The sequence below is a fragment of the Oncorhynchus clarkii genome, chromosome 25 (assembly GCF_045791955.1).
Source record: "Oncorhynchus clarkii lewisi isolate Uvic-CL-2024 chromosome 25, UVic_Ocla_1.0, whole genome shotgun sequence".
Lineage (NCBI taxonomy): Eukaryota > Metazoa > Chordata > Actinopteri > Salmoniformes > Salmonidae > Oncorhynchus > Oncorhynchus clarkii.
The window spans coordinates 41,626,259-41,639,483 of record NC_092171.1 but is presented as its reverse complement, the minus strand read 5'-3'; the positions used below and the strand labels follow the sequence as shown (position 1 = coordinate 41,639,483).

Here is a 13,225-nt window from a genome sequence, read left to right as displayed (position 1 = left end):
TCATCTTCCACTGGTTGTTATGAAGTGATTGCTATTGTGTAGCTAGCAGGCAATAATATAGTGAGTAAGTCAGTACTGTGGCTAGGCTTGTCTATGATTGACAGTAGTCTGTCGGCATCCTGCAGCGCAGAGAGACAGCGAGAGAGAGACAGCGAGAGAGAGAGACAGCGAGAGAGAGAGACAGCGAGAGAGAGACAGCGAGAGAGAGAGTGAGCGCGAGACAGCAAGAGATGGCTAGCGAGAGAGAGAGAGAGACAGCGAGAGAGAGACAGCGAGAGAGAGACAGCGAGAGAGTGAGCGCGAGACAGCGAGAGAGAGACAGCGAGAGAGAGAGAGAGAGACAGCGAGAGATGGCTAGCGAGAGAAAGGGGTAGGGAGAGAGAGCGAGAGAGCGAGCGAGCGAGCGATGCTGGGAGAGAGAGAGACAGCAACAGAGCGACAGAGAGAGAGAGAGAGAGACAGCGAGAGAGAGAGAGAGAGACAGCGAGAGAGAGAGAGACAGCGCGCGCGAGAGAGAGAGACAGCGACAGCGAGAGAGAGAGACAGCGAGAGAGAGAGACAGCGAGAGAGAGAGAGACAGCGAGAGAGAGAGAGACAGCGAGAGAGAGAGAGACAGCGAGAGAGAGAGAGACAGCGAGAGAGAGAGAGACAGCGAGAGAGAGAGAGAGACAGCGAGAGAGAGAGAGAGACAGCGAGAGAGAGAGACAGCGAGAGAGAGAGAGACAGCGAGAGAGAGAGAGAGAGATGGCTAGCGAGAGAAAGGGGGGAGAGAGAGAGGAGAGAGCAACAGAGCGACAGAGAGAGAGAAAGGGTGAGAGCAGCGATAGAGAGGAGATGACAGAGAGAAGGAGAGAGGAAAGAGAGAGAGGGCAGAGGAAACAGGAAACAGGAAACTCTCTCTCTGAAGAAGTAGAGATATTCTTTTCTTTTTTGAGTTTGAGTTTATTTTTATTTTTACAGGGACAGGGCACATTAATCAACGTTTCAGTAAAAGTGCCGGTTTTAGCCAGCCGGCTAATTTTCAACCGCAGTCCCTGGGCAGGTTATTAAAAACAATTACAATATAGACAATAGCAGCATAGAACAAGCAAGACATAGCAACATAGGACAAGCAAGACATAGCATACAGAGCAACATAGGACAAGCAAGACGTAGCATACAGACAGAGCAACATAGGACAAGCAAGACGTAGCATACAGACAGAGCAACATAGGACAAGCAAGACATAGCATACAGACATAGCAACATAGGACAAGCAAGACGTAGCATACAGACATAGCAACATAGGACAAGCAAGACATAGCATACAGACAGAGCAACATAGGACAAGCAAGACATAGCATACAGACAGAGCAACATAGGACAAGCAAGACATAGCATACAGACAGAGCAACATAGGACAAGCAAGACATAGCATACAGACAGAGCAACATAGGACAAGCAAGACATAGCATACAGAGCAACATAGAACAAGCAAGACATAGCATACAGAGCAACATAGGACAAGCAAGACGTAGCATACAGAGCAACATAGGACAAGCAAGACATAGCATACAGACAGAGCAACATAGGACAAGCAAGACATAGCATACAGAGCAACATAGAACAAGCAAGACATAGCATACAGAGCAACATAGGACAAGCAAGACGTAGCATACAGAGCAACATAGGACAAGCAAGACATAGCATACAGACAGAGCAACATAGGACAAAAAGCAGCAAGACAAAAATCATAAAAGCAACAAAGTGTTTCCACACCTCACAAGCTACAGACAACAGACAACATGGAAAGCTGCAACACACAGCTAGGGACCATGTTCACAAATCTGATTGACCTTTAGCCATGTCTTCAAGCATTTTGTGAAAGTGTGATATGTGGTGCAGTTATGTGTGTCGGATGACAGTGTATTCCAGACATGGGAAGCTCTCACAGAGAATGCAGATTTCTTGAATTCAAGACATGCGTCGGTGTATTGCACAAGATTTTCCCAACTCAGGAGCTCATGCTTTCTGAGGATGTAACAGTGATGATGGCTATTGGGCTTCCTATCAAGCACTTTGAGAGCCTGTTTGTAGACAGACTGAATAGGTTTTAATGTTGTACAGCAAGCTTGGGCCCAACTAGTCAAGCAGTATGTTAAGTGGGGGAGTATCATAGATTTGAAGTACAGTTTTGCTACCTCTGTAGTCAAACAATTTAGTATAAATCGGAAATTAGCTAGGTTGAATTTGGTTATTCCATGGACCTAACCGTGACCCACTTTGATAACACAGGCAGTCTGATATTAGGCTTGAACTGGGTTCAGTCACGTGCATCCGCGGTACACTACACACCCCCAGCAAGCCAGCCAGCCTCTCCTCCTGCGTCAACACAAACAAAGTGCAGGGGTAATATTGTTGCCTGTGTTTTACATTTAGCCTCTCCGACTGCCCCGTCAACATTTAGCCTCTCTGACATCCCTGTCAGCATTTAGCCTCTGACATCCCCGTCTGCATTTAGCCTCTCTGACAGCCCCGTCGGCATTTAGCCTCTCTGACAGCCCCGTCAGCATTTAGCCTCTCTGACAGCCCCGTCTGCATTTAGCCTCTCTGACAGCCCCGTCTGCATTTAGCCTCTCTGACAGCCCCGTCAGCATTTAGCCTCTCTGACAGCCCCGTCTGCATTTAGCCTCTCTGACAGCCCCGTCAGCATTTAGCCTCTCCGACAGCCCCGTCGGCATTTAGCCTCTCTGACAGCCCCGTCGGCATTTAGCCTCTCTGACAGCCCCGTCTGCATTTAGCCTCTCTGACAGCCCCGTCAGCATTTAGCCTCTCCGACAGCCCCGTCGGCATTTAGCCTCTCTGACAGCCCCGTCGGCATTTAGCCTCTCTGAGAGCCCCGTCAGCATTTAGCCTCTCCGAGAGCCCCGTCAGCATTTAGCCTCTCTGACAGCCCCGTCAGCATTTAGCCTCTCTGACAGCCCCGTCAGCATTTAGCCTCTCTGACAGCCCCGTCAGCATTTAGCCTCTCTGACAGCCCCGTCAGCATTTAGCCTCTCTGACAGCCCCGTCAGCATTTAGCCTCTCTGACAGCCCCGTCAGCATTTAGCCTCTCTGACAGCCCCGTCAGCATTTAGCCTCTCCGACAGCCCCGTCGGCAATTAGCCTCTCCGACAGCCCCGTCGGCATTTAGCCTCTCTGAGAGCCCCGTCAGCATTTAGCCTATGAATCATATAGATGAAGAACCATATATTTGCGGGAAAAAAAGATAGAAAATGGATAGACTTGAAATAATAAAAAATAGCAAGTACAACTGGAAAAAAAGGTGTGATGACATGATCTTTCAATTAGGTTGTATACACCCCCCCCCAAAAACAAAAAAAACACACCAGTTTCTTTGTTGCAAGGGTTCATGCAGTGAGACAGTGTAAAAGGAGAGAGCGAGAGTGTGTGTATGGTACTATAGAGTACCATACACAATACCCATAAAACCTAGTGGTCAAACAAGGAAATGGTTGCAATTGTTTTTTTTCCACCATTCATTTTTTCCCGTAGGGGTTTAGAAAGGCTTCATATGAGGGTTTGTGTTTAGTGGAGGCTTACTCTCGTTTTGACAACCGTGTAAATCTCTCTAGGACAAGGTGACTTTTATCAATATATTCTCCTGTGTTTAACCCTCCCCCAAAATGAAATGCTAATTAGTTGCTAATGTGGCCATCATAAAGAACTACAAATGCCATGATGGTCTGGATGAGACTGCTGAATCGAGCTAGAGATGACGTTGTAGGAGCACTTTGATGTTAATTAGCATTTTTTTAAATCTAAGAATAAATGGAGATGAATATATTGATAAAAAAATCACCTTGTCCTAGAGAGATTTCCACAGCTGTCAAAACGTCACGCCAGAGTAAGCCGACACTAAACACAGCCCTTATTTATTTATTTTTTAAGTGTTTTTAAAGTCCCCTGTGGGGGAAAATGAATGGTGGAATAACGATTGGAACCATTTATTTCACTGTTTGAGTGCTAGGTTTTCTGGGTATTATGACACCTCCACATAGGGGCTTTATACCTTGATGTCACGGTGCATTTTTCCCTTGGAGTGTAGATATCCCAAACCCTGTGAACACAAAGACAGAGAGAGCTATGTTATCCCAAACCCTGTGAACACAAAGACAGAGAGAGCTATGTTATCCCAAACCCTGTGAACACAAAGACAGAGCTATGTTATCCCAAACCTTGTGAACACAAAGACAGAGAGAGCTATGTTATCCCAAACCCTGTGAACACAAAGACAGAGAGAGCTATGTTATCCCAAACCCTGTGAACACAAAGACAGAGAGAGCTATGTTATCCCAAACCCTGTGAACACAAAGACAGAGAGAGCTATGTTATCCCAAACCCAGTGAACACAAAGACAGAGAGAGCTATGTTAGAGACTTGGTTGAAATGGCAAACTCGGGAGTCAACCAGAAGTTTACATTTCCTGGTTTCATGGACCCAGATTAAACCTAGGTCTGACCTGAACTGTGTTCGAATACTCATACTAACCACACGAAGCGTACTATTGAGTATGTAGTATGCTAGTATGCTTATTGGTCATAGTATGGATATAGTTAGTATGCCAAAAGTTCCCGGATGTCATACTACATTCGCCAAAATACTAAGTATACAAGCAGTGGACACTATTTACGTGGTTTTAGGGCCCATAATGCAATTCTTCCGAAAATGGGCGTGGCTTCAGAACATTTTCAGATTTGACGAAAATACGCAGCCAAAGTCCGACGAGAGCGGATGCAAATTCGTTGCTGACAAATGTTAAGAAAATATTGAGCAACGTAATAAAGTAAACGACTTTTCAAATAAGTTAGGCTACACACGTTGTTTGCTGACAATTTGTTAGCTACGCTAGCCTTACAAACCGCATAGTATATCATTAAAAGCAGTTGCTCGTATGCACCCGGTACGTTAGCTAGCTACTTAACTAACGTCAGCTGGCTACTTAACTAACGTCAGCTGGCTACTTAACTAACGTTAGCTGGCTACTTAACTAACGTCAGCTGGCTACTTAACTAACGTCAGCTGGCTACTTAACTAACGTCAGCTGGCTACTTAACTAACGTCAGCTGGCTACTTAACTAACGTCAGCTGGCTTCTTAACTAACGTCAGCTGGCTACTTAACTAACGTCAGCTGGCTACTTAACTAACGTCAGCTGGCTACTTAACTAATGTCAGCTGGCTACTTAACTAACGTCAGCTGGCTACTTAACTAACGTCAGCTGGCTACTTAACTAACGTTAGCTGGCTACTTAACTAACGTCAGCTGGCTACTTAACTAACGTTAGTTGGCTACTTAACTAACGTTAGTTGGCTACTAACACAGTGACCTTACCAGTATATTAACTATCTGCTATTTAACTACCCAATGTGTATTGACTTGATCATTCATGTCATTCTTAGTTAGCTAAATGGTATAGTCGTTGTGCGTTCTCAATATACATTGTTGATGAAGTCGTAAGATGTCTAGCTAGTAATTTGTTAGCTATGCTAACAAGCTAGCAAGAGGTTGCATAGCAACAGCATCAATTTCCGGTTAGACAGGAAGCACTAGTATGCTCAACTGAAAGGATAATTTTAGTTTACAGTATACTAAAATTAACTAATAGTATGTAGTATATACTCATTAAGTATGTAGTATACAGTATGTTAGTATGGGTACTCCAACACAGCTCTGAACTTTAAGGACATTAGTCCATTGTTGATATAATCCCAATTTTTGTTGCATGTCAGCAATCATGTTTTCAAGATATTGAACTTTGAAAATACAGAAATGTATCATACGATGCAAACTGCATCATACCAGCTGTATTTCTGTATAATGAAAGTTATATATCTTGTTGTATGTATCAATCGTCTCTGAGTAGGATTGCTGATCTAGGATCAGGGCCTGTCTATGCATGTAACCTCATTCACTGTGATGTGAAAGGCACAACTCTGATCCTAAAATCAGTACTCCTGCTCTGAGACTGCCCCAGGAGTAGGCGGAATCTGTGTCAAGGAAACTGTACCTAAGTGTAATTACCTGTATGGTCTCTCTGCAGACGTAGGCTATCTGCAGCTCTGATAGGGGACCCGTCACTGACAAATTAAAAACAGACAAACATGATGGTTATGCCGCCCTAAAGGCCATTTGTATAGTTTAATATATATATAATGAGGGTCAGATAGGATTATGTCTGTAATCTGTAATCTATGCAAAACAGTGTGATCATACCATACGGGGAGAGATGAAACATTTAAATAAGAAATAAATCAACCATCATTTATAAGTAATAAATCAGCCGATAATTTGACAGTATAACTGTGATGATATGTGAGACAGAGAGAGAGGAGAGAGAGGAGACAGAGAGAAGACAGAGAGGAGACAGAGAGGAGAGAGACAGAGAGGAGACAGAGAGAGAGGAGACAGAGAGAGAGGAGACAGAGGAGACAGAGAGAGAGGAGACAAGTAACAACACACCATGATATATGTCCTGTAGAGATCCTCCCCCACAGTACTCCATACAGATCCACAGCTTGTCACGGCTGATCCAGGGAGGGAGATGAGACAGTTAGGGGCACAGGGGACAGTTAGGGGCACAGGGGACAGTTAGGCGCAACACGGGACAGTTAGGCGCAACACGGGACAGTTAGGCGCAACACGGGACAGTTAGGCGCAACAGGGGACAGTTAGGCGCAACAGGGGACAGTTAGGCGCCACAGGGGACAGTTAGGCGCACAGGGGACAGTTAGGCGCACAGGGGACAGTTAGGCGCACAGGGGACAGTTAGGCGCACAGGGGACAGTTAGGCGCACAGGGGACAGTTAGGCGCACAGGGGACAGTTAGGCGCACAGGGGACAGTTAGGCGCACAGGGGACAGTTAGGCGCACAGGGGACAGTTAGGAGCACAGGGGACAGTTAGGCGCACAGGGGACAGTTAGGCGCACAGGGGACAGTTAGGCGCACAGGGGACAGTTAGGAGCACAGGGGACAGTTAGGAGCACAGGGGACAGTTAGGAGCACAGGGGACAGTTAGGAGCACAGGGGACAGTTAGGAGCACAGGGGACAGTTAGGCGCACAGGGGACAGTTAGGCGCACAGGGGACAGTTAGGAGCACAGGGGACAGTTAGGAGCACAGGGGACAGTTAGGAGCACAGGGGACAGTTAGGAGCACAGGGGACAGTTAGGAGCACAGGGGACAGTTAGGAGCACAGGGGACAGTTAGGAGCACAGGGGACAGTTAGGAGTACAGGGGACAGTTAGGAGCACAGGGGACAGTTAGGAGCACAGGGGACAGTTAGGAGCACAGGGGACAGTTAGGCGCAGTAAAACAGACTAGGGGTGTATTAATTTGTGCAAAATGTGTTGCAATGAAAACTAGCGTGTCTTATTTGACAAGTTCAGGTAGGTCCTTCTTCATTTCAGTCTGTTTGCCTCTGTTTGGTTCCTAGGGAATAACCCCAGAGTTTACAATATACACAGCTAAATAGTTGGCAGAACATGAATGGCAGAAGAACACAGAAGACCAAGAACAATAGTATTCATATTATTATTAAAAAATAAAATAAAAATTCTCCCCAAATTCTGTTTTCTCCGTTTAGTTTTTCCAGGTTTTCGCTCTCAAAATCACAGTTTTTTTAAAAACCAAAACAATATTGAATGTTCCAAGTCCACAACAATGTTTAAAAAACACATCAGGAGACCACCCTTGAGGTTTGGGGAAAAATCATTTTTTATTTATTTTTTGGGTGTATTCAACTGCACACCAGCCAGAGACCGTTGTCTGGTTAAAGGATGTTTCTGTAGCGTTCATGTGATTGCAGAGTTTGCAAAACAAAATGGCCACCGGATTGATGCAAAAAAAAAATCATGATATCATTCCGCCAGGTAGGCAAAGGCTATTTTGCAGTTAACATTTCCTTGAGAAGGTTTAGGGCAACTTTTTTCATAAGACTGATTTCATTAAATTAGCATCATGGCTAACAGCTACACAAAGCGGTAGACAAACACACAGACAGACATTCCTGTGATTTTGCCTCTTCAGAAAGTTGAAGGAAAAGACGAATAGCTGATGCATTTTGTTCATGTCTTATGATAATCTTGGACATATTTATGCATTTTATAATTAATTCAATACATTTTTTTTTATATTGTTGAATTCCATTTTAATGTCTGTATTTCTTAATTCCGTCTGCGTTCTCAGCAACGTGAATTTTATAGGGAGAAATAGATAACTGGCAGGTAAATAGCTGCCAGGGAAACATTGCTGCTAGAGCGATTCAATCCAACAAGTCATCCCAAAGATATTTGTCAGATGCGATGTAGGACGGAGAAGTACGGATGTCGATTAAGGCACCTCTCTGATTCAGAGGGGTTGGGTTAAATGTGAAAGACACATTTCAGTTGAAGACATTCAGTTGTACAACTGACTAGGTATCCCACCTTTCCCCTTTCCTTTCACAGTAAACCTCTCAGATCTGACTGTACTGAAGGCTACATTATTAAAGAGTAGTACAGTAAACCTCTCAGATCTGACTGTACTGAAGACTACATTATTAAAGTACAGTAAACCTCTCAGATCTGACTGTACTGAAGGCTACATTATTAAAGTACAGTAAACCTCTCAGATCTGACTGTACTGAAGGCTACATTATTAAAGTACAGTAAACCTCTCAGATCTGACTGTACTGAAGACTACATTATTAAAGAGTAGCACGGTAAACCTCTCAGATCTGACTGTACTGAAGGCTACATTATTAAAGTACAGTAAACCTCTCAGATCTGACCGTACTGAAGACTACATTATTAAAGAGTAGTACAGTAAACCTCTCAGATCTGACTGTACTGAAGACTACATTATTAAAGTACAGTAAACCTCTCAGATCTGACTGTACTGAAGGCTACATTATTAAAGAGTAGCACGGTAAACCTCTCAGATCTGACTGTACTGAAGACTACATTATTAAAGAGTAGCACGGTAAACCTCTCAGATCTGACTGTACTGAAGACTACATTATTAAAGTACAGTAAACCTCTCAGATCTGACTACTGAAGACTACATTATTAAAGTACAGTAAACCTCTCAGATCTGACTACTGAAGACTACATTATTAAAGAGTAGTACAGTAAACCTCTCAGATCTGACTGTACTGAAGACTACATTATTAAAGAGTAGCACGGTAAACCTCTCAGATCTGACTGTACTGAAGACTACATTATTAAAGAGTAGCACAGTAAACCTCTCAGATCTGACTGTACTGAAGACTACATTATTAAAGTACAGTAAACCTCTCAGATCTGACTGTACTGAAGACTACATTATTAAAGAGTAGCACGGTAAACCTCTCAGATCTGACTGTACTGAAGACTACATTATTAAAGTACAGTAAACCTCTCAGATCTGACTGTACTGAAGGCTACATTATTAAAGTACAGTAAACCTCTCAGATCTGACAGTACTGAAGGCTACATTATTAAAGAGTAGCACGGTAAACCTCTCAGATCTGACTGTACTGAAGGCTACATTATTAAAGTACAGTAAACCTCTCAGATCTGACTGTACTGAAGGCTACATTATTAAAGTACAGTAAACCTCTCAGATCTGACTGTACTGAAGACTACATTATTAAAGAGTAGCACGGTAAACCTCTCAGATCTGACTGTACTGAAGACTACATTATTAAAGAGTAGCACAGTAAACCTCTCAGATCTGACTGTACTGAAGACTACATTATTAAAGTACAGTAAACCTCTCAGATCTGACTGTACTGAAGACAACATTATTAAAGAGTAGCACGGTAAACCTCTCAGATCTGACTGTACTGAAGACTACATTATTAAAGAGTAGCACAGTAAACCTCTCAGATCTGACTGTACTGAAGACTACATTATTAAAGAGTAGCACAGTAAACCTCTCAGATCTGACTGTACTGAAGACTACATTATTAAAGTACAGTAAACCTCTCAGATCTGACTACTGAAGACTACATTATTAAAGAGTAGCACGGTAAACCTCTCAGATCTGACTGTACTGAAGACTACATTATTAAAGAGTAGCACAGTAAACCTCTCAGATCTGACTGTACTGAAGACTACATTATTAAAGAGTAGCACAGTAAACCTCTCAGATCTGACTGTACTGAAGACAACATTATTAAAGAGTAGTACAATAAACCTCTCAGATCTGACTGTACTGAAGACTACATTATTAAAGAGTAGCACAGTAAACCTCTCAGATCTGACTGTACTGAAGACTACATTATTAAAGTACAGTAAACCTCTCAGATCTGACTGTACTGAAGACTACATTATTAAAGTACAGTAAACCTCTCAGATCTGACTGTACTGAAGACTACATTATTAAAGAGTAGCACGGTAAACCTTTTCTTATAGCTTACCTTTACATTCTAAAAATACCTCTAGTCTGGAAATATCAAGTATCAATTCCTCAAGTCAGCTTCAGAGTATCACTTCCTCAAGTCACTCAGCCACAGACTGCTGCAATGGTATATATAGTGTTGGCTTGCTCCTTACCAGAGGTAGCTCTGGTCCCTAGGGGTCAAACATAGTGCACTACACAGGGAATAGTGCCGTTTGTAACATATCCCTGGTATTGGAGTGTGGTCTAGGCTCTTACCAGAGGTATCTCTGGGCCCCTGGTATTGGAGTGTGGTCTAGGCTCTTACCAGAGGTATCTCTGGGCCCCTGGTATTGGAGTGTGGTCTAGGCTCTTACCAGAGGTATCTCTGGGCCCCTGGTATTGGAGTGTGGTCTAGGCTCTTACCAGAGGTATCTCTGGGCCCCTGGTATTGGAGTGTGGTCTAGGCTCTTACCAGAGGTATCTCTGGGCCCCTGGTATTGGAGTGTGGTCTAGGCTCTTACCAGAGGTAGCTCTGGGGCCCTGTTATTGGAGTGTGGTCTAGGTTCTTACCAGAGGTAGCTCTGGGCCCCTGGTATTGAGTGGGGTCTTGGCTTTACCAGAGGTAGCTCTGGGCCCCTGTTATTGAGGGTGGTCTTACCAGAGGTAGCTCTGGGCCCCTGGTATTGAGGGTGGTCTTACCAGAGATAGCTCTGGGCTCCTGGTATTGAGTGTGGTCTTGGTTCTTACCAGAGGTAGCTCCCGAAGTAGGCCACTATGTTGTGGTGCATGCATTCCTTCACCATGAAGATCTCCTGCTGGATGATGGAGAAGTCATCCCCTGGAAGCAGAGAATGAGAGAAACTCAGACGCAGACACACACACCCGTGCCGTTCACACACAGACACACACACACGAGAGAGGGAGACACACAACACACACACGAGAGAGAGAGAGACACGCAACACACACGAGAGAGAGAGAGAGAGAGAGAGAGACAGAGAGACAGAGAGGGAGACACACAACACACACATGAGAGAGGGAGAGAGAGAGAGAGAGAGAGACAGACAGAGAGAGGGAGAGAGAGAGAGATAGAGACACACATTCTCTTCACACAGACTGATGGTATTCTACATAAACCTCCTCTCCATATTAATATGAATGAATGGAGGAAAAGTTCAAGCACGTTGGACAGAATGAATCACTGAATCTTTCCCCGTCCGTTGCCAGACCACAGAATATTTGACTCCATTTCAAAGTGCCTGGATGGATAAAATACTTCCACAGTGAGGCATAAACACTGCATTGTGCATATAGACAAAACTAACAAAATGGTGTCCTATAAACGTATGTATGTAGCTACTAATGAATAAAGCACTACTACTGCTGTTAACATCACTACCACTACTACTACCACCAATACCACCAACAATACCACTACTACCACCAATACCACTACTACCACCAATACCACTACTACTACCACCAATACCACCACTACTACTACCACCAATACTACCACCAATACTACCACCAATACCACCACTACTACCACCACCACTACTACCACCAATACCACTACTACCACCAATACCACCACCACTACCAATACCACTACTACCACCAATACCACTACTACCACCAATACCACCACCACCACCAATACCACCACTACTACTACTACCACCAATACCACTACTACCAGCACTACTACTACCAATACCAATACTACCACCAATACCACCACTACCACCAATACCACCACCACCACCAATACCACCACTACCACTACTACCACCAATACCACTACTACCACCAATACCACTACTACCACCACTACTACTACCACCAATACCACTACTACGACCAATACCACTACTACCACTACTACAACTACCACCAATACCACTACTACTACTACCACCAATACCACTACTACCACCACCACCACCACTACTACTACTACTACCACCAATACCACTACTACCACCAATACCACCACCAATACCACCACTATTACTACTACCACCAATGCCACCACCACTACCACTACTACCAACACCACTACTACCACCACCAATAACACTACTACTACTACCACCAATACCACTACTACCACCAATACCACCACTACTACTACCAATACCACCACCACCAATACCACCACTACTACTACTACCACCAATAACACTACTACCACCAATACCACTACTACCACCAATACCACTACTATCACCACCACCACCACTACTACTACTACCACCAATACCACTACTACCACCACCACCACCAATACCACCACTACTACCACCAATGCCACCACCACTACCACTACCACTACTACCAATACCACTACTACCACCAATACCACTACTACCACCAATACCACTACTATCACCACCACCACCACCACCACTACTACTACTACCACCAATACCACTACTACCACCAATACCACTACTATCACCACCACCACCAATACCACTACTATCACCACCACCACCAATACCACCACTACTACCACCAATACTACCACCAATACCACTACTACCACCAATACCACCACCAATACCACCACTATTACTACTACCACTACTACCAGCACCACTACTACCACCACCAATAACACTACTACTACTACCACCAATACCACTACTACCACCAATACCACCACTACTACTACCACTACTACCACCACCAATGCCACTACTACTACTACCACCACCAATACCACCAATAACACTACTACCACCACTACCACCACTACTACTACCACCACTACTACTACCACCAATACCACCACTACTACTACCACCAATACCACCACTACTACCACCACCAATACC

At 44.2% G+C, this 13,225-nt stretch overlaps 1 protein-coding gene across 1 annotated transcript in view; it reads right to left on the bottom strand.

Moving 5' to 3' along the window:
• LOC139383836 (mitogen-activated protein kinase kinase kinase kinase 5-like) overlaps positions 1 to 13,225 on the bottom strand; it is a 151,613-nt gene that overhangs the window by 97,387 nt on the left and 41,001 nt on the right. Inside the window, exons 4-7 of the mRNA XM_071128413.1 lie at positions 11,130 to 11,220; positions 6,501 to 6,565; positions 6,063 to 6,118; positions 4,052 to 4,099 (exon numbers count right to left, since the gene is read on the bottom strand). Of these exons, the coding sequence (XP_070984514.1) occupies positions 4,052 to 4,099; positions 6,063 to 6,118; positions 6,501 to 6,565; positions 11,130 to 11,220 (260 nt within the window). The remainder of the gene's footprint in view (positions 1 to 4,051; positions 4,100 to 6,062; positions 6,119 to 6,500; positions 6,566 to 11,129; positions 11,221 to 13,225) is intronic.